Source organism: Gorilla gorilla, chromosome 14 (assembly GCF_029281585.2).
Source record: "Gorilla gorilla gorilla isolate KB3781 chromosome 14, NHGRI_mGorGor1-v2.1_pri, whole genome shotgun sequence".
NCBI lineage: Eukaryota > Metazoa > Chordata > Mammalia > Primates > Hominidae > Gorilla > Gorilla gorilla.
The window spans coordinates 115,067,405-115,089,187 of record NC_073238.2 but is presented as its reverse complement, the minus strand read 5'-3'; the positions used below and the strand labels follow the sequence as shown (position 1 = coordinate 115,089,187).

The following is a 21,783-nucleotide window of genomic DNA, read 5'->3' as shown; positions in this document are numbered from 1 at the left end:
GCAATTAATGACATGACAGGAACAAAACCTCATATATCAATAATAACCCTGAATGTAAATGGATTAAATGCTCCACTTAAAAGATGGAAGCTGGTGGCCAGGTGCAGTGGCTCACCCCTGTAATCCCAACACTTTGGGAGGCTGAGGCGGGTGGATCACAAGGTCAGGAGATCAAGACCATCCTGGCTAACACGGTGAAATCCTGTCTCTACTAAAAATATAAAAAATTAGCCAGGGATGGTGGCAGGCACCTGTAGTCCCAGCTACTCGAGAAGCTGAGGCAGGAGAATGGCGTGAACCTGGGAGGTAGAGCTTGCAGTGAGCTTAGATCATGCCACTGCACTCCAGCCTGGGTGACAGAGTGAGACTCTGTCTCAAAAAAATAAAATAAAATAAAATAAAAAGATGGAGGCTGGCTGACTGAATAAACATATGACCCAAATATATGCTGCCTGCAAGAAACACACTTCACCCTTAAAGACACAAATAGTCTGAAAGTAAAGGGATGGAAAAAATTGTTCCATCCAAATGGAAACCAAAAATAAGCAGGAGTAGCTATACTGTTATCACATAAAACAGCTTTAAGTCAAAAACAGTCAAAAGACATTTTTATCAAGTGGCTGGCAAGATGGCCGAACAGGAACAGCTCCCGTCTGCAGCTCCCCGCGAGATCAGCACAGAAGGTGGGTGATTTCTGCATTTCCAACTGAGGTACCCGGCTCATCTCACTGGGACTGGTTAGACAGTGGGTGCAGCCCACAAAGGGCAAGCTGAAGCATGGTGGGGCATTGCCTCACCCGGGCAGCACAAGGGGTCGGGGAACTCCCTCCCCTAGCCAAGGGAAGCCGTGAGGGACTGTGCCATGAGGGAGGGGCAGTGCTATTCAGCCCAGATACTATGCTTTTCCCACAGTCTTCACAACCCTGCAGACCAGGAGATTCCCTTGGATGCCTACACCACCAGGGCCCTGGGTTTCAAGCACAAAACTGGGCGGCCATTTGGGCAGACACCAAGCTAGCTGCAGGAGTTTTTTTTTCATACCCCAGTGGTGCCTGGAACACCTGCGAAACAGAACCATTCACTCCCCTGGAAAAGGGGCTGAAGCCAAGGAGCCAAGTGGTCTTGCTCAGCAGATCCCACCCCCACGGAGCCCAGCAAGCTAAGAGCCACTGGCTTGAAATTCTCACTGCCAGCATAGCAGTCTGAAGTCAACCTGGTGGGGAGGGTCATCCACCATTATTGAGGCTTGAGTAGGTGGTTTTCCCCTCAGAGAATAAACAAAGCCATGGCAGCTTGGCAAAGCCACTGTCGCCAGACTGTCTCTCTAGATTCCTCCTCTCTGGGCAAGGCATCTCTGAAAGAAAGGCAGCAGCCCCAGTCAGGGGCTTATAGATAAAACTCCTATCTCCCTGGGACAGAGTACCTGGGGGAAGGGGCAGCTGTGGGCGCAGCTTCAACAGACTTAAGCGTTCCTGCCTGCTGGCTCTGAAGAGAGCAGCAGATCTCCTAGCACAGCACTCCAGCTCTGTTAACAGACAGACTGCCTCCTCAAGTGGGTCCCTTACCCCAATGCCTCCTGACTGGGAGACACCTCCCCGCAGGGGTTGACAGACACAGGAGAGCTCCAGCTGGCATCTGGCAGGTGCCCCTCTGGGACGAAGCTTTCAGAGGAAGGAACAGGCAGCAATCTTTGCTGTTCTGCAGCCTCTGCTAGTGATATCCAGTCAAACAGGATCTGGAGTGGACCTCCAGCAAACTCCAGCAGACCTACAGCAGAGGGGCCTGACTGTTAGAAGGAAAACTAACAAACAGAAAGGAACAGCATCAGCATCAACATCAATAAAAAGGAGGTCCACACAAAAACCCCATCCGAAGGTCACCAACATCAAAGACAAAAGGTAGATAAATCCATAAAGAAGAGGAAAAACCAGTGCATCTTCCTCCATCCCTTTATTTTTAGCCTATGTGTGTCTTTGCATGTGAGATGGGTCTCCTGAATACAGCACACTGTTGGCTCTTCACTGTATCAAATTTGCCAGTCTGTGTCTTTTAATTGGGGCATTTAGCCCGTTTACATTTAAGGTTAATATTGTTATGTGTGAATTTGATCCTGTCATTATAATGCTAGCTGGTTATTTTGCCCATTAGTTGATGCAGTTTCTTCATAGTGTTGATGGACTTTACAATTTGGTATGTTTTTGCAGTGGCTGGTACCAGTTTTTCCTTTCCATATTTAGTGCTTCCTTCAGGAGCTCTTGTAAGGCAGGCCTGGTGGTAAAGGGATCAATGCAACAAGAAGTGCTAACTATCCTAAATATATCTGAACCCAATACAGGAGCACACAGATTCATAAAGCAAGTTCTTAGAGACCTAAAAAGAGACTTAGACTCCCATACAATAATAGTGGGAGATTTTAACAACCCCACTGTCAATATTAGATCAATGAGACAGAAAATTAACAAGGATATTCAGGACTTGAACTCAGCTCTGGACCAAGCAGACCTAACAGACATCTACAGAACTCTACACCCCAAATCAACAGAATATACATTCTTCTCAGCACCACATCGAACTTATTCAAAAATTGACCACATAATTGGAAGTAAAACACTCCTCAGCAAATGCAAAAGAATGGAAATCGTAACAAACAGTCTCTCAGACCACAATGCAATCAAATTAGAACTCAGGATTAAGAAACTCACTCGAAACCACACAACTACATGGAAACTGAACAACCTGCTCCTGAATGACTACTGGGTAAATAACAAAATTAAGGCACAAATAAATAAGTTCTTTGAAACCAATGAGAACAAAGACACAATGTACCAGAATCTCTGGGATACAGTTAAAGTAGTGTTTAGAGGGAAATTTATAGCACTAAATGCCCACAGGAGGAAGCAGGAAAGATCCAAAATCGACACCCTAACATCACAATTAAAAGAACTAGAGAAGCAAGAGCAAACAAATTCAAAACCTAGCAGAAGACAAGAAATAACTAAGATCAGAGCAGAACTGAAGGAGACAGAGACACGAAAAACCCTTAGGTCCTTACAAAATTTTCTGTCATTGGCCCACTGTAACAATTCAATATACAGGATCATATACAATTGCTTTCTAGTTTATTAGTAGTAAACATGAAACATCAGGCAAAATTTTTCAAAAAGTGCATGTATAGTGCTCATTTTTCCATCGCTAGGAAGGCCAAATTTCTAACTAATTTTCTTACACATTAGTACTACTCTGACACTCTTCTTTCAACTCTTTCTTTCAAGTGTATCACATTCAATATGAATTTAGTTTTTCACCATCTTTAAGATATTAACTGTGTTAATATTTTAATTCATCATAAACTTATTTTCTCCTGAGTGGATGGACTATAGGTGCGCACCACTGCACCTGGCCAAAAACTATTTTGACTAGTTTTGTGTTATACTGAGCAAGACAGAAATGGAAAACATCCTGGGAATCCAAAAGGGAATCATGAAAATAATTATAATAAAAATCAGTTTGTTATTGGGTACTTTTCGGCTTATCACCATGACAAGCTGAATAATATTTCTACTTGTGCCTAGCAGGTTTTATACTATTAATTAATTCTGTCATTCATTCAGACAGCTGTATTCAGAAATCAGAATAAAGACCTAAAACACATAAAATACTTCACTTCTCCTACGATTAACACTTCACTTAACTTTCATTTCTACCATGGATTCATTTCCCAGAATTTTCATACCTCCTTTTTTATTTATTTATTTATTTTTGAGAGACAGTCTCACTCTGTCACCCAGGCTAGAGCGCAGTGGCGTGATCTCAGCTCACTGCAACCTCCACCTCCTGTGTTCAAGTGATTCTCCTGCCTCAGCCTCTCAAGTAGCTGGGATTACAGGCGCATGCTACCACACTTGGCTAATTTTTTTATTTTTAGTAGAGACAGGGTTTCACTATGTTGGCCAGGCTGGTCTCGAACTCCTGACCTCAGGTGATCCACCCACCTCAGCATCCCAAAGTGCTGGGATTACAGGTGTGAGCCACTGCACCTGGCCACAACCCTCCTTTAAAGTTTTTCATTATAAATACTGATTTGTTTTGTGTATGTTTTACTTGTGGTAAAACACGTATAAAATTTACCATCTTAACCATTTTTAAATGTACAGTTCAGTGGTATTAAATACATTTGCATTTTCCTGCTACCATCACCACCATCTACCTCCAGAAAACCTTTCATCTTAAAAAGTGAAACTTTGTATTCTTTAAGCAATAACTCTTCATTCCCCTTCCTCTGCCCCTGGCAACCACCATTCTAGTTTCTGTCTCTATCAGTCTGACTACTCCAGGTACCTCATATAAGTGGAATCCTACAGTATTTGTCCTTTTGCACCTGGCTTATAACCTAGCATAATGTCCTCAAGATTCATCTGTGTTATATAGCACATCAGAATTACCAACTTTCTAAGGTTACTATATAATTCTACTTTTAAGTTTTTGAGGGACCATCATACTGTTTTTTCCAAAGTAACCACATCATTTTATTCCTACCAACTGTGCACAAGGGTTCCAGCTTCTCCACACCCTCACTGGTACTTATTTTCTGTTTATTTGATAGTAGCCATTCTAACGGGTGGGAGGTAGTATCTCATTGCAGGTTTGATTTGGATTTCTCTAATGATTAGTGATATTGAGCATCTTGTCATGTGCTTATTGGCCATGCGTATATCTTCTTTGGAGAGGTGTCTATGAAAGTCCTTTGCCCATTTTTAATTGTTTTTTGCTATTGAGTTGAAAAATTTCTTTATATATTCCAAATATTAAATTCTTATCGGGAGGGCTGGGCGTGGTGACTCACACCCGTAATCCCAGCACTCTGGGAGGCCGAAGTGGGTGGATCACCTGAAGTCAGGAGTTCGAGACCAGCCTGGCCAACATGGTGAAACACCATCTCTACTAAAAATACAAAAAAAAAATTAGCCAAGTGTGGTGGCATGCGCCTGTAATCCCAGCTACTTGGGAGGCTGAGGCAGAAGAATCACTTGAACCTGGGAGGCAGAGGCTACAGTGAGCCAAGATTGTGCCACTGCACTCCAGCCTGGGTGACAGAGCGAGACTCTGTCTCAAAAAACAAACAAACAAACAAACAAACAAACAAACAAACTCTTATCATCTATGTGATTTGTAAATATTTTCTCCCGTTCTGTGGGTTGCCTTCTCACTCTGTTGATTGTACTCTGACAGAGCGGTTACTTTGGGAAAAAAGCAGTAAGAAGGCAACCCACAGAATGGGAGAAAATATTTGCATGAAACATTTATATATTTATAGTGTTTATAATGAAAAATTTTAAAGGAGGGATGAAAATTCTGGGAAAATATTCTCCTTTCATATACAGAAGTGTTTAACTCTCACGTAGTCCAATTTATCTTTTGTTGCCTGTGCTTTTGGTGTCATGTCTAAGAAACCATTGCCAAATCCAATACCATGAAGCTTTTCCCCTATGTTATCTACTGGTTTTTTTGTTTTGTTTTGTTTTGTTTTGTTTTTGAGACAGGGTCTCACTCTGTCACCTAGAATGGAGTGCAGTGGCACGATCTCAGCTTACTGCAACCTTTGCCTACTGAGTTGAAGAGATTCTCCTGCCTCAGCATCCTGAGTAGCTGGGATTACAGGTGTGTGCCACGCACCACCAAGCCCAGCTAATGTTTGTATTTTTAGTAGAGATGGGGTTTCACTATGTTGCCCAGGCTGGTCTTGAACTCCTGAGCTCAAGTGATCCACCTGCCTCCCAAAGTGCTGAGATTACAGGCATGAGCCACTGTGTGCAGCCTTCCCCTGTGTTTTCTTCTAAGAATTTTATAGCATTAGCTCTTACATTTAGGTCTTTGATCCATTTTGAGTTAGTTTTGTATATAGAGTAAGAAAAGGACCCAAATTCATTCATGTTGAAAAGGCTGTCTTTTCTCCACTGAATATTTTAGAAACTCTTGTCAAAAGCCATTTGACCATACACACAAGGGTTTATTTATGGGCTCTCTATCCTAGTCCATTGGTCTATATATGTGCAGTACCACACTGTTTTGAAAACTGTGGTTTTGTAATAAGTTTTGAGATGAGGAGGTATAAGGCTTTCAACTTTCTTCTTCTATTTCAGGATTGTTTTGACTATTTGCGACCCCCTTGAAATTGCATGAATTTCAGAATAAATTTGTCTATATCTGCAACAAAATGTATTTGGGGGTTTTGATAGGGATGGCGTTGTATCTGTAGATCACTTCAGGTAGTACTGACATCTCCTTCTTTCATTTTTCTTTTGTTCACCAGAGATGGAGTCTTGCTGTGTTGCCCAGGCTGGGCACAAACTCCTGGGCTCAAGTGAACCTACTGTCTCAGCCTCCCAAGTAGCTGAGAGGTACTGATATTTTAACCATATTACATCTTCTAGTCCCTGACACAAGATACCCTTCCATATATTTGTGTCTTTTTTAAGCTCTTTCAGCAACATTTTATAGTTTTCAGTGTGCAAGCCTTTCGCCTCCCTGGTTAAATATATTCCTAAGTATTTTAGTCCTTTTGATTCTATTGTAAATGAAATTGCTTTGCCTAAAATTTACATAAATGGTGCCATTAAGTATGTATATTGTTGCAACTTTCCTTTTTACCATTATTGTGGTATATACATCTGTACCAAAAGTCTTAACAACACATACAGAAAGGACACACAGCATCATCAGGTTAGCTGCCACCACTTGAGAGAAAGTGGAACAGGATGATGTAAAGAAAGGACTTAGTTTAATCTATATATTTTTCTTTTTAAATAGGAGACCTGTATGGAAAATCTGCAACATCTGCTGTACTTTCCTTATTAGAAATATCTTATAATTTAAACTCCTAAATATTAAACAGAAGAACTCTGGAAATGTAGGGCACCTAAAGCTTTACTGTGTGCTCAATAAAGCCTTTGCCTGCACTATCTCCAGAGTCATTAACCCAGACCTGGCTTGTCACCTGTAGGCTAATTTTTTTCTTGATGTGACAGTGGGTGATCTGGGAAACTAAGTTAACAATCACAGCTCTCCCGTCTATGACCCTAAAAGCAGACAATAGTGCCATACTATTGAAATCTTTCTACCAATGAGCCTTTACTTCGCCACGCTGTTCAACCTGCCTCCTTTCATAATACTGATGTCAAATGAAAGTAGCTAAATTTAAATACGCCTAGGAAAAAGGGCTACACTATCATGTGCATATGCCTTTCATTGGGCTATTGATGCTCTGATAGTAGCTAAGCCAATAAATATAGGAAATCATTTCTGATATTATATACTAAGGTGGATATTTTACAGGGAAATTTTTAATGCACTAATTTTGATGTGTTTTAAAAACAGCCCTGTTTTCCTCATAAGCTAAAAAGTGAAGCTGGAGATAATTTTACAGAAAAAAATTTAAAAGATACCACGTATGCAGTCAGGCCAGAGGTCTCTAGTTTTCAACATGGAATCTAAAACAAGCATAAAGAAGCAACGCTCGCCTGTGATCCCAGCACTTTGGGAGGCTGAGACAGGAGGATCACTTGAGCTCAGGTGTTCGAGACCAGCCTGGCCAACACAGTGAAACCCCATCTCTACTAAAAATACAAAAATTAGTTGGGTGTGGTGGCATGCACCTGTAGTCCCAGATACTCGGGAGGCTGAGGCAGGAGAAATCATTTGAACCTGGGAGGCAGAGGCTGCGGTGAGCCGAGATCATGCCACTGCACTCCACCCTCTCTGGATGACAGAGCAAGACTCTGTCTCAAAAAAAAAAAAAAAAAAAAAAAGAAGTAACAGCTCTGAAAAGTAATCTAGACAGTTTTCTTTATTAAGGTAAGGCACTACTTAAAAGAACATTGTATCAGAATATCAGATTACAGTAAGGCTTCAGTGGTGACTCAATATAGAACTGAAAATTATGCTAAACTCTACATTTTTGTAAAGTTAATCTTCCCCCAGAAAAAAAAATGCTACACTGTAATATTGATACTCTTTACTATTTACTTCCTATAATTTGCTACTCAACTTGATCTCTGGTTAAATGTCCACTTACAAAGCTGTTTTTCTGAAATGACCATGTCAATAGGAGGAATGTAGAGAGTCACACAAGATCTCATGAGACAGCTGTTTAACTCCATCATAGCTTTCATTTTAAGAGAGCTGAGTGAAGTATCTTTCAGTATCTAACGTTTCAGCAATTTTGGCATATACAGTGAATCACAACATTTAAAGAAAACCAAGGAGACTACCCTTAGTTCATGGACTGACATCATTGATCTGTGAGTCTGACACCACACAAGAATGTCAGCTTCTCCAGGGCAACAGCTTGGAACTGATCTGGTGCACAGTAGGCATGCAACAATTATTTGTGGAATGAATGAATTCTCATGAATCTTCGACTTGTGATATTTTCTCACTGAGATCAAGAAACTGCCGTACCCCTCTCAAGCCACACCAGGTCTTATTTGTGTGAAATTATATTGTTTTGATGTTCATATCCTATTTCAATATTCTGATAAAAATTCACTTGTTTCCCCAAAACAAAGAGAAATGTAGATATACAGAATAGTCATTATACTAACTATATATTAATAGCAACCTCCTTGAGTTCAGGCTGAAAATAGGAAGGCATACGACTTAAAACAGCAACTCTTAATGGTATTTTTCTGGCACACTTGGATCACAGTTTTAAACATATCACTCATACTACAGTATAAACACTGAAATCTTACTGTAATCTTGTTCACTATAGACTAGAATTCCAACTATGGCAGTTCTATCTTGGACCCTATATCCAAGGGGTTTAAGTTCTTCAAAACAAAAAGAGTGTCACCACAAGGTAAATTTAGCCTCAAGAGTGTCTTGCCGCATGAGATTTAAAGATAATGTTATGTGAGGCTTCAGATTATTTGTTTTAAAAGGATGGTTACCTACCACCACTATCATACATTTGGAACTGTAATTCAAAACGCTCTTCTCTTGTAACAAAGGCGAAAGCATTACTTCTCATAGCATAAAAGAAAAATGAATCAAGTATCAGAAAGTGAGTTTAGGATGTGGCTAAATCTAGAAATGTATTTCCTAATAAGCATAAGAGAACAAAAATTTCCATTTCCATTCAGCTTCCTAAAGAAGATGAAAAATACATAGAGGTACTATAAATTCAAAAGACGAGAGTCACTGAACAGGTTAAAAATGGCTTTAAATATTCATAGATAATATCAAGATTACCAAGAAAATAAAGAAAGAAAACTCACCGAGAACATTGACCCATTGTTTGATGCTACTACAGTATGAACTTTATCATGCAATTTTACTGAGAGCTCCCAGTTGGCTATGTCTGGTTTAATAACAGGCATTCTGAAGTAGAATGAAAAGAAAAAGCGTTAATAATTTTATATTATTATTTCTCAATAAACTAATTTCCCTTTGATATAAAATGTGCAGGCTAAAACTGCCATTGAATGTATTTGCGAACATTTTAAACACCTACTCTAAGAATCATCATGTATTCTATGAATTTGAATTGCCTAATTGTTACAGTCATTCACAAATTCATCTGCCTGAAGCAGTATTAGTTTTTTTCAATATTTGGTTACTATTCAAAATGGTTTTTTTAAAAAAAAAATTACAATGAAATAAGTATGCCATGCCTTAAACTTCAGAGACATAAAATGAATTACTGAGTTAGCATGATGTGGCCTAGAGAATCATTTTGTTCTTTACTGGTGATGAGACTAGAAATGTATTAAACAATGGACCTCTGTACATTATTCTACTTATAGAATGTTTCTTCATGATGTCAATTAGAAGATAAATATCTTAGTACATTAGCTAGGATATAATTTTTTTAAATTATTATTATTATTTTTGAGATGGAATCTTGCACTGTCGCCCGGGCTGGAGTGCAATGGTGCGATTTTGGCTCACTGCAACCTCTGCCTCCTGGGTTCAAGTGATTCTTCTGCCTCAGCCTCCCGAGAGGCTGGGATTACAGGAGCCCACCACCACACGCGGCTAATTTTTAGTATTTTTAGTAGAGATGGGGTTTCACTATTTTGGTCAGGCTGGTCTCGAACTCCTGACCTCATCCACCCGCCTCGGCTTCCCAAAGTGCTGGGATTACAGGCATGAGCCACCGCGCCTGGCTGATATAATTATTTTTTGCAAAAAAAAAAAAAACAAAAAACTATACTTATTTTATAATGTTATTACTAAAAATTCACGAAATTTAAAAAACAAATTTAAACATTACTCAGATACCCACTTATTATGTTATTATATAATAGGACAACATCAAAATTTTGCTAAAATAAAGCACAGCCACACACACACACACACACAAAACCCTAAATGACTTATGAGTTCAACAAACACTAAGCACTTGGCTCTAAATTGTGGGGCACCACAGAGAAATAAAACACAGTCCTCATCTTGGAAACTTGCACACTATTTCTTTTCTAGCCCTGGTTTTCCCCATCACCTAAAACCCCCCAGAAAGGACTCCATATCTATGAACAATGTTAGTCTTATCATACGGGTCTTTTCTTGCATATTATCAGTATTACATGGTTCAGAAAATCCGTATCAAGCAGCCAAAGACAAAAATGTTTTTAGAATATAAATGTTTCCCACAACTTTTTAAAGTAACAAAATTTAATGATTTCAGAATTAACCTAATTTAAGTATTTCATATTTATACTTGTGAAGTAATATTTACCAAGTACTAAACATCAGCACTTTGTAGTATCTGGGCTCCAGCTTAAACCACAGTTCTGAAAAAATGTTCCAAGTTATGTTTTCATTTAAACCCACCAAATTTTCAAAAGAAGTCTCTGTGTATTCAGCATTAAAAAAATCAGAGTCACAAAAACTATGCTTCTAATCGAATCACCTCTAGATTCAATATCTGATGATTAATATTATTAATTTAAATACATATTTGTATTTGACCTACCACTTCTTGATCTGCATTATTCTGAAGATAAGGATATGTTTTAAATACCATGGAAGTAAAAATAAAAGTAAAAAAATGCATCTACAATAATGCACACTGTACACACAGGCCTTGACGATTCTTTCTGGCAGTGTGCAAAGAACTGTTTCAGGGGATAGAGCCTCACACAGAAGAGTATGAATGAATGGGGGTGCAGGGGAGTTGAGGGAGACAACACACAGTGGGGAGGGGAGGAGGAGAGGGAAAGAAAAGGAGGTCTGAGCAGAAAGGAAGAAGGGAAGAAAGGGCTTCTGTGCCAGTATTCCCTCTTTTTTTTCTTAGCACCTTTATTCTACAGGGCATTTATTTGTTTATATGTTTGTCTCCCAGTGTCCTGTGGGCTCCTAAAAGACCAAAATCATTCCTTCACAGGATGGAGACAAAGAGATGAGGGATAAGTAGAAAAGACTGTGAGGAGTGTCTACTATGCACCAAGCAAGTGTAGAAGGGGAGGCTGACTTGCCCAGGAGACAGAGCACAGGTGTGACAGGAGGACTGTGCCCCAAGCTCCTGGATACTCCCTGGTATCCCTGGACTACACCTATCATCTCGCTAAGACTTCATTTTGCTCACTTCGAATGGGGTCAATACTCCAATTTCACAGGGGTATTGTGATTGCAGAAACAGCCTCACATCTAGATGACCGTGCAACTTGGCTTTCTTGAATCTGTGCTTTCCTCAAGAATTATGTCACTACCTTGCTCATGATCATTTGATGGTTTTCTACCCCACACCAAGTTACATCTTTATTAACCTAACTACCATTCAATGCCTTGAAAGTAAGAACCCACCTTTTGCATTCAATTTTATTTCTGCTTATTCTCTGATTTGTCTATTTGGTTAGGACAGACTCTTAAACCAAGCTACCATGAGGCAGAGAGCAAGACAGTGGTTTTGAACTCAGGCATTGATGAGTCACAGAAGCTGACAAAAAACCCGGAGCAAACTGTCTGTCTCAGTTTCCTTATGTATTAAAGATTGTAACAATATCTGCATTGATAGGGAGGTGTTGATTAAATTAGGTGTATACATGCTATAGCTTTTATTATGAGTAGTTGTCCTGGCTCTCGGCCTATATTCTTACTTTCCCCTATAACTGAAACCTCTTTCTTTATAGAAACTTTGGATCCTCATCTCATCTCTCTGCTTCTCATACTAACAGATCCTTCAAGGAAAATATTGCCTCCCTCACGAATTTTTCCTTAATTATAGCATAAACTCAAGAGATCTTTCTTCCATTTAATCTAAGTCATATGCTATAATATTTTTCAAACTGTAGCAGCCTGACGGAGTAGGGATTGAGAATTCCTTCTGTCATGTAACAAGTCTCTGCTTCCAGAGGCATTGGAACATTGCTGATCCTGACATCCTGTTCCAACCCAGAACCCATTTTCCCACAGAAAGGGACCTTATAGATGGTGATGAGATACAGTTGCCACTCTCCAAAACCTAAGTACTATTTATTTTTCCATTGTTTTATTTTGATTCACATCTGTTTCATATATATTATAATTTGTCCCAGGAGGGGCCTTATGGAAAGAGTACAGGGTTTCGAGTTAAAACATCCAGGTCTAAATCTCAGCCTGTTCTACTAGCAATGTACCTGAGAACTTATTCAATCTGTTTGAACCAACATTTCTACACCTGTAAAAGTGGATCAGAGCTAGGCAAGTGATAGGAAGCTACTGCTTCTTCTACAAACTTAACTCCTGCAGTGGCACTTTTCTAACAATTTTTTCTTTTTCTTTTAAGAAACATGATCTCACTGTGTCACAATGGCTGGAGTGCAGTGGCCCAATCATAGCTCACTGCAGTCTGGAACTCCTGGGCTCAAATGACCCTTCTGCATCAGCCTCCTGAGTGGCTGGGATTACAGGTGTGTGCCACCACCAGGTCTGGCTTTTTTTTTTAAGAGATGGGGTGGATCTCACTATGACGCCCAGACTGGTCTTGAATTCCTGGCCTCAAGGGATCCTCCTGCTTTGTCCTCCCAAAGTACTGGGATTACAGGTGTAAGTCACAGTACCCAGCCTTTTTCTAACAATTTCTTTCAGGGTGATATGTTAACAGGATATAGGAAAAGGCTTCACTGTGCAAGACCTCTAAATACCAAAAAAGAGTCAAAACTGTGGAATCTATTTGTAAGTTCACTCTTCTACAAACAAAATTTGCAAAGATTCCTTCTGGCTTGACATAAGTTTGAAACTAGTTTTGTTTGGGTTTTTAAATAAAATGGATGGGTTGGGCATATATGCCAGTTAACTGGCAGATATAAATATGCTCTGCAATAGAAATAAACTATAAATTTAAAAAAATACAAACCTGAAAGAATGCATGCTCTATTTCTGCAAAATCACTGAAAATACATTTATAATACTTACTTTGAAATATTCTTATTAATTTAACCAGCACAGACAGATTTATGATAGTAACAATTACCTACAATTATGTGCTAAATGTTTAGAAAAGAATTATACAGATCCATTAAATTCAAAATAGTCTCAAAGAAGATTTTTATGAACAACTCTCTGACAATAGGGAAAAGGTCTTAGAACTCATTCAACTCACCATAGTAATGATACAGTTTCCTTTAACGAAGTACATTTCTAGTGAAAGATGCTGTCATCTGACCAAAAATTTAATCTGTGCAACTTATTAGTCACCTGCAAAGCTGATACCAATTAAGTTATTTCTTCAACAAACAAACAAAAACCAAAAACCCCAGTAAAAAAAGAATTCACATAAACAGTGACTCACAAAGCAAATAAAATAATAGCTCTAACCCAGGTCTGTCCACTTTATCATCAGCCAGCCAGGATGAATATGCTCAACAGAACTAAATTTTTTATATTTGATGGTGAAGAACTGTCAGCTGATAGTCACTATTAATACTAATACATTTAACTTACCGGAATATTTTACTCAAAAGGGTGCTTTTGAGTAAATACTTTGCTATTACAAGTCATTTGCTAAAAGAAGACTGTATAAACATAAAAACTCTCAGCATCTTCAGTTAGAAAGGATTATAAGCATTTTAAACCATAATTATCAGACACTCAAAAAAGCTGGTTTTTGATTGTGCCATCACCTCTTTAGGAGTAAAATACTGAGTTAAAACAATGCTAATGGTCAAGGAATCATTAAGAAATGCTTCATCATAACTTTCACAGTGGGTGGGCTGTAAAATGATCGAGAATAATATGCTGCATTCCATGGCCACTGAGGTCACTTTCTGCATACAAATCTTTGCAGGAAGAAAAAGGCCTTCAGAAAGTGGGCCATTCATCTGAACCAAGTTCAGAGAATTTCCAGCACAGTGAAAAGATATGTTATGCAAGCACATAGATGTATTCAGTGGGGGTAGACAGAACCAGCTACATGGAGACTACAAAGGAGCCCTCCCATGGCTCATGAATAAGTCGAGGAAATGATCAGAAAAAAAAAAGGAGAGAGAGATGTTTAGACAGATGGCCCACTTAAAATGCCTGAGACAGGGCATAAGCAATTTTAATGAAACTTTAGATCTAGTATATGAATTGTTTCTTATTTCCCCAGGGTTGGGGAAGGGGAGGAACAACTCCCAGGGAAGATAAAAATTCAGCAATTCACTGGAAAACTCACTTTTAGAACGTTGAGATGGAGGAATAGTTAAGTACAAGTTTTAGTAGTTTTTTAACTAGTGCAATAAATTCAAAAAAAATTCTTTACAGAGCCATCAGTTATTAAAATGAAGATAAAAAGCATAGAATGAACAGATTAAAGGAATTTTAAACAGAAGTCTACTGCCAAACCAAACAAAAATCTAAGCCTTATTATGTGAGAACTTACAACACTCCAACATTAAAGTTCATCACTGCAGAAGAAAGATAAAAGCAGCATTTTCAGAGAACCTCTTCAAAGCTAGGAATTGGCATAGAGGAGGATTAGAATTCTGCCTACATGCAATTGAAAATGTGTATGTTCAAATACATGAGACTGTGTGGAAGAGTCTGTATCACACATAATCATGCTGAGAAATAGGGAACACCCCCAAGTTTGGTGTTATTAGCATTACAAATAATTACACAAATGACATCTGAATCTAGGATAGAATACATAATGTTACTCATAATCTCATATATTTAAATATTATGCATACTCCCTTTCCTTCTTCCACCGATAAGGGCTTAAGGTTCTCAATTTAGACACTGGGCATGATTAGCCAGGAAAGGCACTGTGGCACAGCTGTCACCCCAGCAGACCCCACGTCTCACTGACCAAGTGCAGACATACAAAAGCTGTGTGACCTCCATCCACAACTCACTTAGCCTCCTTGTGCCTCAGTTTCCTCATCAGCAAGACAAAGATAATAAGAATGCCTAACCCATATGCTGCTTACATGAGATAAAAAGTGTAAAATGCTTAGAGTAGTGTTTGGCACATAAACGCTAAATTAGTTATTGTTATCATAATTTGGTGCAGAAATATCTGAAATCTCTCTCTTTTGTTTCAGCAACTGTTATTTTTTTTTAAATTTTACTCTCATACAACTAACATACAGTCAAATTTCAAGATCTTAAGTTCCGTCATTCACCCTTCCAGTCACTTGGCTCTGCCTGCCACTAACAGTCAACCAGAGATTATGCTTGCCTGTTCTGAGCTTCACATGAACAGACTCCAAAAAAAACTGTGGCTTTTTTGACCAATATGTTTTTGAGGTGCATCCATATTGTTGAATAGTTCATCCTTTTTTTCTTGCTGAGAAGTATTTTATTGCACCAACACACCAAAATGAGTTCATCCTTCTGTGGATGGACATTTTGGTGGTTTCCAGTTTGGGGCTGTTATAAACAAAGCCACTGTAGATATTTTTTGTACTTGGTTGTTTTTTCCCCCCTTAAAGAGGTATGTCTTCATTTCTTGTGGGGTAAAAAATCTAGGGAGTAGAAGTCGTAGGCTAAATGTAGGTTTAATTTTATATGAGTTGCTAAATTGTTTTCCAAAAGATTGCAACATTTCCATATTCCCACTGCAATGAGTTACTCTACATCCTTGCCACCATTTGGCATTGTCAGTCTTTCTAATTCTAGCCAGGCTAGAGGCTGGGAAACCGCATCTTATCATAGTTTCATGTATATTTCCCCCATGACTAGTAATGCTGAGGACCTTACGGTGCTCAGTGGCCATTTATATTCAAGTTTTTGCCCATTTTTATTAGGTCATTGGCCTTATTTTTATTGATTTGTGAAAGTTCTTTATTTTGGATACAAGGCCTTTGTCAGATTTATGTATTGCAAGTATTCTCCTCTTCTGTGGTTTGCTTATGAATTTTCTTAACAATGTCTTTCCTTCAGCAGATTAAAAAAAAAAAAGACATTATTTTTTAAAGCAGTTTTAGGTTGACAAAAACTCAACAGAATTTCAATTTCCCACACATCCTCCCCCACATGAATTCCTCTATTATGAACATCTTGCATTTGTATGGTGTATTTGTTACAATTGATAAGCCAATATCAATACGTTACTGTTAACTGAAGTCCATACATTAAGGTTCACTCTGTGTTATACATTCTGTGGGTTTTGACAAATATCTAATGAAATGTGTCCAGAATTACAGTATGATACAGAGTAGCTTCACTGCCTACAAGTCCCCTGTTCCACCTATTTATTCCCCCTCCCTCCCCCGAATGCTTGGCAATCACTGATCTCTACCATCTCAATAGGTTTGCCTTTTTCAGAATGTCACTTAGCGCTGGAATCACACAGAAGGCTGCCTTTTCAGATTAGCTTTTTCCCCATACCAATATGTATTTGTTTCCACTGTCTTTTCATGCCTTAGTAGCTCATTTCTTTTTATTGCTAAATAATATTCCATTGTACGGACGTACCAGTTTATCCACTCGCCTACTGAAGGACATTGCTTCTCAGTTTTGGCAATTATGAATAAAGCTGCTGTAAGCATTCACGTGCAGGTTTTAGTGTGTGACTATGTTTCCAGCTCATTTTGGTAAATACCAAGGAGCACAACTCCTTGATTATATGGTAAGGTTATGTTGTGTAAGAAACTGCCAAACTGTCTTCTAAAGTGGCTTACCATTTTGCACTCCCACCAGCAATGCATGAGAGCTCCTGTCGCTCCACATCCTCAGCAGCACGTGGTGTTCGGTGTTCTGGATTTTAGACATTCTAATAGGTATGTAGTGGTATCTTTTTGCAGTTTTAATGGAAGTTTTTAATATTAACAAAATCTAACTCACTAATTTTTCCTTTTATGTTTAGTGCTTTGTCTCCTTGCTAAGAAGTTTTTTGCCTATATACAAAGTTTCAGAAGATATACTCACATGTTTTAGATGTTTTACATGTAGATCTGTCTATGATGCATCTCTAACTTTCCTGTGTGGTAGGAGACAGGGGTGAGGCCATTTCAGGAAAATTTGTAGACCAAGTACTGCAACTTTGTTCCTATTAGCTATTCTAGGTCTGATATGGTTTGGCTATGTCCCCACCTAAATCTCATCTTGAATTCCCACGTGTTGTGGGAGGGACACAGTAGGAGGTGACTGAATATGGGGGCAGGTCTTTCCTATGCTGTTCTCATGATAGTGAAGGAGTCTCACGAGATCTGATGGTTAAAGAAAAAAAAGGGGGGGGGGTTTCCCTGCACAAAACTCTTTTTGCCTGCTGCCATCCACTTAAGATGTGACTTGCCCCTCCTCGTCCATGATTCTGAGGCCTCCTCAGCCATGTGGAACTGTAATTTCAATTAAACCTCTTTCTTTTGTAAACTGTCCAGTCTCAGGTATGTCTTTATCAGCAGGGTGAAAATGGACTAATACAAGTCCCTTTGCATTTCCATAGAAATTTCGAAATCAATGTGCCAATTTCTTCCACATCCTCCCTGAGATACAATCCCAATAGAATTACTATCGGGCCTGCATTGAATCTGTATTACTGTAGAGAGAGAACTAACATCTTAATATTTTCTCTTCCAGTCCATGAGCAGGATATAACTCTTACTTCTTCTGATTTTTAATTTATTTCATAAAGTGTGGTAGTCATGAATCTGTTTTGTTAACTTTATGCCTATTTTTGTCTTAGTTTTATTCATTGTATGGCAGACTCCTTAGAGTTTTCTTAGGTAACCAATTAAGGTGTGGAAAGCTTCCTTTGCAATCATTAGACTCCGTTATTTCTTGCATGCCTTCATACTCTAACTAGTGACGGTGTCTGCTTTGCCTATTTTTATGCTATGTTAAGTGGAACTTTAATTTTCATTTTCCCATTGTTGCTAGTTTATTCAAATACAACTTGCATTTGATTGCCTTTTTATCCTGTAATCTTGCTAAATTTGTTAGTTCCAGCAATTGTTTTATAGATTCCTATAAGGCTTTCTATGCAAACAATTATGACCTCTGTAAATAGAAATGACTTTACTTCTTCCTTTCTGATTTCTATGCCTTTTATTCTTTTCTTTCCAACTGCACTGGCTAGGATCTCCAGGATAATACTGTATAAACATGATAAAAACAGACAACTTTGTTCCCAATCTTAAGAAGACAACATTAAATATTTTTTCTGAAATTTCTTCACTCTCTTGCCTTTCCTTTTGTCCTTCCTAATACATGCTTCCTGATAACTTATAGTGCCCACAAGTCACCGAGGCTGTCTTCCATTTTTTTTTAAACAGCTTTTTTCTTCTTTTTTTTTTTTTTTGAGGAGTCTTGCTCTGTTGCCCAGGCTGGAGTGCAGTGGCACGATCTCAGCTCACTGCAAGCTCCTCCAGCTCCCAGGTTCAAGTGATTCTCCTGCCTCAGCCTCCCTAGTAGCTGGGATTACAGGCGTGTACCACCATACCTGGCTAATTTTTTGTATTTTTAGTAGAGACAGGGTTTCACCATGTTGGCCAGGCTGGTCTCAAACTCCTGACCTCAGGTGATCCGCCCACCTCGGCTAAACAGCTTTAGTGAGGTGTATTTGACATTTTAAAAAACAGCATGTTTAATGCACACAAGTTGATTAGTTTGGACATATGCATACGGTCATTACATTATCACCACAATCAAGGTAATAAACATGTTTACCTCCAAAAGTTTTCTTTGTCCTTTTGTGTCTCTTCAATTTTTTAAACACATTTTTCTTTCTCTTTTTTCAGATTGCATAATCTCTATTCTTCTGTCTTCAAGGTTACCTATTCCTTCTTCTGCCATCACCAGTATGCTTTTCAGCCTATCCAGCAAATTATCCATTGCAGATATAGGACATTTTAGATCTGGAATTTCCACTTAGTAGTGTGTTTTAATTTCCATTTCTATGCTGGTATTTCCCATTTTTCCCTCATTTTCATCTTTAATACTTGAAAATGATTTTAATAGCTACTTTAAAGCTCTTACCCATGAAACAAACATTTTAGTAATCTCACGGTTGATTTCTGTCGACTGCTTTTCCTCTTGATTATAGTTGTCTTCATTCTTAGATTGCATGCCAAGTAAATGTTTATTGTAAACTGTACTGTGGAGATGTTGTCAGACTTCACTCATCATGTTATCTCCCTCTGAAAAGTACTGATTTTTATTACAGCAGGCAGTTAAATTGCTAGTTACCAGTCCTGAAGTTGTGAAGGCTCACTTTTATGTTGTACTAGGAACTATTTGGTTTTGCTCTCAATAAATAAAAAGTCCAAACCATTTATTCCAGAAACAGTCTTTTCTCCCAAGGCATGGTCCTTCCAGGGTTTTAATGGAAAGCTCAAGGTGTTTACAAGTACCTCAAATTGATGAGATTCAGATTCCAACATTATCATAACCACGGTAGGCAACTGAAATTTTAGCTCAGTTCATTCAGCATTCCAGCAGTTCTGGGATCTTCTGGGATCCCTGGGGTCTTTGTTACGCACATTTCCAGGGTCAACCAACAATTTGAGAGAATCTGAATTCACATATGGAACTCTTCACTCTGTTGCTCCCTTTCTGCCATGATATCCCTGCTTAATTTCCAGCAGTTCTGACAACACTGAAATCATTCTCTGAGACCTAAAACCAATAACTGAGTTACAGCCATGTCTTAATGCATGCAATAGTGACTGCTTTCAGAGGAAAAGCCACATAAATGTGCATCTCACTGGTGTAGTTTTCTTCTTTTAGGGGTCGTATTTGGTTGTACATCGACAGCCTTCAAATAGTTGTGCTTTATATTTTGTCCAGAGTTTATAATTATTTATCTGGAAAGGAATTCATTGAAAATACACTACACTGCCATTGTAGGAACTGAAACTTTTCCGTGTTGTTTTAATTTTATGTCACTTGCATTTCAAGGCAGAAGAGGAAAGAAAAGATGGAAGAACGCGGGTTCACATACATTTACTACTTCCACCTTCCAGGTGGTAGCCCAGGAACACTTGACATTGCTACCCCCAAGAGCTACTCTTGCACTAAATTGAGAGCAGACATAGAAACATATTTTACAATTTGAAAAGAAATATTCTTAAAGACTCCATCAAACTAGAAGGAAGAAATGCCTCATTTAATTCCTAAAATTTGAACATCTATTATACCATTAGGAAAACAAATTCTTAAATATAAAATGCGTAACAGACTATTAACATTTTAAACAGTTTGAGATGAAATTCACATATCATACATTTAACCCATCTGAAGTGTACAAGTTAATGGTTTTTAGTATATTCACAGAGTTATGCAACCATCCCCACAAGCAACTTTAAAACGTTTTCATTGCCTCATAAGGGAAACATTAGATACGAGAGCAGTTACTCCACATTCCCCTCCTCAGCCCTAAGCAACTGTTATTTACTTTCGATTTCTATAGCTTTGCTTATTCTGGGAAAATTTGTGATCTACTTTGACTGAATTATTTCATTTAGCATTTTTGCAAAATTCATCCATGTTGCAGAAAATATCAATACCTCATTTATTTTTATTGCTGAAAAATAATCCATTCTATGAACATATCACATTTTATTTACTATTATACACTCATTCATCATTTGAAGGACATTAGGGTTGTTTCCACTGGCTATTACGAAAAATGCCACTATAAACATTTGTGTACAACATTTCTGTGGACACATGGTTTCATTTCCCTTGGGTATATACCAAGAAGTGAAATAGCTAGGTCATGTGGTAATCGTCTAATATTTTAAGAATCTGTCAAATTATTCCCAAGTTCATATCACTGTAGTCATAAATTCCCACCAGGAACATGTAATGGTTCCCATGTTTCCACATCTTCACCACTTCATGGGTGTGAAGTGGTATCTCAGTGTGGTTATGACTTACATTTTCCTATCAACTAATGATACAGAGCATCTTTTATGGGCTTATTGGCCATTTCTATATCTTTTTTGAAAAATTTTTATTCATGTCCTTTGCCTATCTTTTAACTGGATCATTTGTCCTATTATTAAGTTGTAAGAATTCCCTATACTAGACAAAAGACTATTAAATATATATGATTTGCAAATATTGTCTCCCATTTTGAGGGATGTCTTTTCACTTTCTTCATCATGTCCTTTGAAGCACAAGTTTTAAATTCTGAAGTCCGATTTATCTAATTTTTCTTTTGTTGCGTGTACTTTTGACATCTTATGTAAGAAATTATTACCTAACCAAACGTAACAAAGATTAACCCCTATGTTTTTCTCTAAGAATTTTGTTGTATGCACTGTTACATTTAGGTCTATGATTCTTAAAGTTCATTTTTATGTATGGTGTGAGGAAGGAGACCAACTTCATTCTTTTACATGTGCATATCCAGTTGCCCAAGCAGAATTTACT

General features: G+C 38.3%; 1 protein-coding gene across 7 annotated transcripts in view; it reads right to left on the bottom strand.

The window, feature by feature from the left end:
* The window catches only part of PCCA (propionyl-CoA carboxylase subunit alpha), a 456,523-nt gene that overhangs the window by 156,002 nt on the left and 278,738 nt on the right, over positions 1–21,783 (bottom strand). For 6 of the 7 annotated variants that reach the window (XM_019039752.4, XM_055360016.2, XM_004054694.5 and 3 more), the window contains one exon: positions 9,276–9,378. In XM_019039752.4, coding sequence (XP_018895297.3) covers positions 9,276–9,378 — 103 coding nt within the window. Of the gene's footprint in view, positions 1–1,565; positions 1,768–9,275; positions 9,379–21,783 lie in introns of all 7 variants that reach the window. The other variant, XR_010130619.1, reaches the window with a different exon arrangement.